Source organism: Bombyx mandarina, chromosome 17 (assembly GCF_030267445.1).
Source record: "Bombyx mandarina strain Sakado chromosome 17, ASM3026744v2".
NCBI classification, from domain to species: domain Eukaryota; kingdom Metazoa; phylum Arthropoda; class Insecta; order Lepidoptera; family Bombycidae; genus Bombyx; species Bombyx mandarina.
In genome coordinates this window covers 170,871-176,613 of record NC_143223.1, presented here as the reverse complement: position 1 = coordinate 176,613, position 5,743 = coordinate 170,871, and the positions used below count along the sequence as shown (strand labels likewise).

The 5,743-nt window shown below is 43.9% G+C and overlaps 1 protein-coding gene across 1 annotated transcript; it reads right to left on the bottom strand.

Annotated features, from left to right (window-relative positions):
* Nucleotides 1-2,056: 2,056 nt before the first annotated feature.
* Nucleotides 2,057-5,290, bottom strand: LOC114244638 (lipase 3). Its single transcript, XM_028176521.2, has one exon. It carries the CDS (start codon nucleotides 5,273-5,275, stop codon nucleotides 3,773-3,775), a length of 1,503 nt encoding a protein of 500 aa, XP_028032322.2. The 5' UTR covers nucleotides 5,276-5,290; the 3' UTR covers nucleotides 2,057-3,772.
* Nucleotides 5,291-5,743: the final 453 nt, after the last annotated feature.

Genomic DNA, 5,743 nt, shown 5'->3' with positions numbered 1-5,743 from the left:
TGAGTAAATTAGTAGTAAAAACGTGTTATTTTAATGCAACTGAAGTTGGCGGCGCCTGCGGTGGTGTTCCATAGACTTGATCACACGGTCCATAGCGGACAGCCTCGTGCGCTCAAAATAAAATATCTTCAGGCAAACCCGTTCCGATCTCGTAGTGCCACATAAACTTTTTACACGTACAGACATAACACTAAAATATGAGTTTGAAATCTGAACAATATCCCCTCGGGTCGCAATAATCGTTACGTCTGCCGTCACCCTGATATAAGCCAAGTTTTAGGGGTCGTTCCCGGGATGGGAACCCGTTACGGAGCCGTGTTATCGGTTATTCATCACAACTAATATTATGCCGTATATTTTTTATTGAGATTGGCATTGTTTTGTAGCGTTGTAGCGTTGGGGTAAATATCACAACGTTCGTTCACTTTCTCAGGTAATCTTAGTAAGGGTTTCGATTTTTTATTTCCATTATTATTTATCATTTATATATCACATCATTTTAAATTTATATCATATATTCAACGTGGCACCTAAGCTGTTATACTTTTATCTCGGCTGGCGGTGGAGCAGGTGAGACATTACTGCAGGAATTATTTCAGAATCTACACTCATTTGTATCCTACGTAATTCAACGCATTCGTATTTATGAAAACAAATTACTTGATATTATTTGTACCGCCTGCTATTTTCACGTTACATAGCGTGCGACTCACAGATATGATCACACCATCAAGTCAATTAAAGAACTTTCGCTTAGTTCCACTGCTGTGAAGATATTTAATTAGAAGCGACTGGGCTGCGGGAAGGAACGTTACACTTAACAAACTTGCCAAAGACAATACCAAGCCTGAATTAGCGGCTGAACACACAACGTTGTATGTCACACTTGTATAATCCTGCGCTCCGTGGCGCGCGGTGTGTGTCTGTGTGACGTGTGAAGAACACGCGTTTGTTAGAAACTCCCACAATCACAATGCGTGATAAATTACGATTCGAAGAGAAGGCAGCTGCTGCACTTATAATATGTAAAATAACATTGGAACATCCGCCTCGTGGGTGCAAGAATAAACATATTGTTACGTGCTGGGGTTCGGGGTAAATAAAAATTCACCAAAGTACAACATAAAAACTGTATTCAACACTTAAAACACTTCACAAACACTTTAAAGCTCTCAATTCGCTTGTTCCGCTTCGCTTTAGGCGATCCGTTCGCTGTTTCGCTTAGAGTAGTTCCGATTACTAACTGACTGCGTGCCGTCTCTACAACTCTTTTATAGTCGATACCTCATTCCTAGAATTATCGAGAATATTCTACACATCTCTAGTAGTAGTTTCCGCTATCTGACAATAGATGACACTGTACTTCTCGAACGTTGTTTCTGAATTAAAAAAAAAACATGTGAACGTGGATAATCGGATGTTGCACATTTTTTTAAAAGAAGAACCGTTAAAGTTTCAGTCAAACATCTCAAATTTTTTTTCCTACCTATTCTAGTAACCTCGAGGCGTTATTCTAGATTCACCGAACGAGTAGGTGAGTTCACGGGGCTCAAACCTGACGACGTTGCTAACACGAGCCCTAGCAAGAGCCGCGCTTCGTAGAATCTACCACTGGATCGAAAACGCGACCCACTGAGAAGATCCGGCGAGAAACTCAGTTGGCTAAATCTCAAACCATGAAGATTCGAAGTATCTATTACAATAAAAAGGCAATTTCATATTTTAACCCCTATTATTATACTTTAACTATCCTGGTAGAACAATAACGGTAATACTGCTGAGATTCAAGATAAAATAACGACTACATTTTACCCAAAACACGTTTATTGACAAATCAGGATCACAAATTGGCTTGATGGGCCGCCAAGCGTAATGACCCACGTAGAGTAGTTCTCCGTCGGTCTCCCTTGGACTGTCCGCAGCTCTGACTGCGGTTGTGACTCAGGCAATACTTGGATGCTCAGGTGAAGAGTGCCGGGGCACAGGGAGTCAATAGCTCACTTAAGGTAAAATCGATCGACTTGTTCAACGGTTGTAATAACTATAAAAGTATTCGTTCAGTTTACTTACTAGATTTTTATTATCTACATAATACATAAATTATAATACATTTTCTTATAAAAACGCTAATGGCGTATCAAGTAAATAATTAAATAATTATGCTCCCTTGCTTACACCATTCAGTTTCTTTTTTTTTTTTTTTTTCCTACCTAAGCTGATAGCCCTAGCGGCTATGTCAGCGTAACCCTAACTTTAGTAGGTGAGCTCACGGGGCTCAAACCTGACGATGTTGCTAACACGAACCCTAGCAAGAGTCGTGCTTCGCAGAATCTACCACCGGATCGGAAACGCGACCCACTGAGAAGATCCGGCGAGAAACTCAGTGGGCTGTGTCTGAGAGTTAATTTACTCGTCGAGCCCTTCGTCGCAAGCGACGGGTTCGACGAGAACGGTGACCGGTGCTTGAATTACCTAAAAGCACCGTTAGTGGATCGGGTGGATCCGAGATGACGTGTTTTGGGCGACGTCGACTGCTTTCCATTCTGTCCGCAGGATCGGGAATGTAGTTACCGGCGGCCACGACGAGAGGGTTCTCGTGTCGTGCCGCTTTATCGAAGTGGTGCACAGTTTCTTAAGTTTATCTTATTATATACATGTCTCCGTACGCCACTGATACTCGTACTGTGAGAATTAGGTGCGAGGCAAGCTCCGGGTCAGACGTTAATAAATCAGTTCGGTTTGTTCGCGAGTTTCCTTCCTTGTGTTCCCTTGTATTCTGCGCGACTGTTTGTCGCTACCTATCATCGTGGCCTTTCCTCCTCCACTCGGAACGGAGCAGCGCGGCCGCCGTCAAATGTGACGAGTGTCCCGACCTCGCACTGCACTGACTGCCGTGCGGCTTCATCTCGTATATATAGTTTGTATTCTATCACTTCCGACAATTCGAATATTTCAGTCTACGTAGTTATGGCGACTGATGTGTTATTTATTTGTCGACATTTCAATATTACGCTAAAGACTATTTTTTAAATATATCTTTAAATTTACATTTCTTTAGATACATAAAGAACTAAGAAAATCTTCGGTTCTGTTTTTCTTGTACTTTCTACTTCACTATTTCACTATAAGAGGATCCCAGAATGTTAGATAAACACTAAACATTTTAAAGTACCTTAAAAGTACAAAAAATGCAATTTATTGTTGTAAACGAATGTATCCATTTTTTTTTTTACTATCAATCACGCTACGTTAACTGGTCCCGTGATAAGTTCGTAAAGAACTTGTGTTACAAGTACCAGATAACGGAAATAAATGTAAGATTTTTATTATACACGTACATATATTTAATATACATCCATAACTCTGGAAAAGACATTTATATTTATCTTACAAATATCTTCCCTTGGCGGGATTCGAACCCGCAATCCCCGTATGTAGTGACCATGTCACTTACCACTACACCAGATGGCCGTTAAATCCATTATCACAGGGACGTTCCCTCTGTCGAGCCGTATTACGTACGTATTTATATACATACATAATAATATGTCTTGTACATATCTATTGTCGCGGAGGTTATTAAGTGCCACGTATTGAACCGGTTAGGTTTGGTTTTGATTGTTTATAATGGTCGATGTATAATTGGACCACGTGTCGATGTGACCACGACAACTGTCAGAAATAATGAAATTAAACCAATAATTCTGAGCAGGGCTCGCAACAAGTGGACAGGATGCTGTAGCGGGCCCGCTCTCCACGGTCGCCCCCCGCCTCACGTGTTCAACACTTTACGTGATGCTTTGTATTGGCGGACTGACTCGCGAGTTCCCATGTGACGATCAGGTCCTTGGTGGTCCGCAAAAGCTGCGAGCAAGAACTGCAACACCTTGTCGTTCAAGAGTCTCGGAGCGTCGTTCGCCATCAGGTAATCCACGTGGTTGAACTCAGGGTCCGGTACGAGGTAGATTTCTGTTCTGGTTTCCAAATCTTGGTACAGTTTATCAACATCTTGTTCACTAGACAATAAATCATTCCTTGAGTACAGCAGGTAAATGGGAAGAGTGATTTTGCGCAGATCGTATTCTGGTGGAGTTTCTGAATTGTATATTTTCATATTATTGGTGGGTCCGTAGTCGAACTGCTGGAAGCGTCCCGCGGCGTCGATCTCCTGCGCGAAGTGAAGGATGGTCTTCATGGACGTGCCGGTCCCGAGGTGCGACAGGAACACCGGCAGCAGAGTTTTGTTAAACTGCTTCTCGTTGGTGCCGCAGATGAAGAATATTGCGTTTTTACAAACGTACGTGTCCACGTTGTCGGAGCTGCACGCGCTCATCATTTGTCCGAAGCCAGATTGTTTCGGCACAAATTCGCCGTTTTTAATAACGTTCATTCTTGCCGCGTTGGCGACAACCGGAGCTAGCGTTTTGACCGGCGACTTGATATGAGACAAGTAGACGACGGGGCCGAGCGCGAGCCCCGCCCGCAGCACCGCGTTGTACTCCGGCCGCAGCGCCAGCATCGCGAACAGCATCGTGGACCCCATCGAGTGGCCCATGTACGCGATCTTTGTGTCCGAGCCCTTCCTCTCCTTGATATAGTCTATGATGGCCGGGATGTCGTGCTGGGCGACCTCGTGCCACGAGAAATTCCAATATTGAGTCGAACTGCTCTTTAAAGTGGTGTGCTCCCTCGAATATCTGTTACCTCTTATGTTTGGCATCCAGACGTCGTAGCCGGCGTCCGCCAACACGAAGGCTAAGGATTTTCCAGGCCCGTTCAGGACCCAGTCGGCAGAGCTCGCAAACAAGCCGTGCTGAAGTATCACGGTGTTCGATGGAGTGTCGCCGCCGCTTCGAGCCTGCGGTATCCTGTGAATGTTTAACACGTATCCCTGGGAGATGAGCGAGTGGGTCTCACAGCGGTAGCCGCGCCGCGTGATCATCGCGGGCACGCTCAGCACCACGTCGGGGTCTTCCAAGGACGGATTCTCTTTATCTTCTAAGAAGTTCGTCCACGAGCTCGACAGCTTTATATCTTCCATGTAGGAGGACCATTCTTCGATGACCTTATCTTTTTGCGTTTCGATGTAGTTACGAGCGTCTTCAAAGTTATTGACGAGGCTTCTCGAGCTTCCGAACAAATCGAACCCTTGGACGGAGACACGCGCTAGTGCCACCAAAATAACTAAGAACACGTGCATCTTCATTTTTGTACATTCAAGTAGATACTGAGCGTGCGCGACTAATCGCAAGCTTTTATACGACTGCCTGTACATAGTCGTTGATATCTGGGGTCAGACTATGACGTCCTCGCCGATACAAATGTTAATAAAAATAAGAGTTTTAGGGTCCAGATTACCATGTGCCGTTGTTTTATTTGAATAACGCTGATGGACCTTTCTGGTCAAATTTTCTGTAAGACTAAATAATTATTAAAAGCATTCTATTGAACGGGCTTTCGCTAGGTTTCTTAAAAGGATTAAGATTTCAACATGAGCTCCCGGCATTTCAGCGCTGCTACGAGACGGTAGATCACGGGTTGGGACAGTGGGAGCAGACAGAATTGTCTCCCCCTTACTATTTCATAGTAACTAACCCTCCCCCTCGCGTCCTAGGCTCTCTGGTCGTAGGTGACCGTGTGGTCGTCTGTTCTAATTAGAATAAAAAATAATAACAGTACGGAACCATTATCACTTATAAAAAATACCAACTAACCGGGCTATTAAAATACTTCGATGCGAATA

Excerpts from the sequence above, each read along its gene's own strand:
- LOC114244638 (XM_028176521.2), bottom strand. The coding sequence starts at position 5,275 with ATGTACAGGCAGTCGTATAAAAGCTTGCGATTAGTCGCGCACGCTCAG.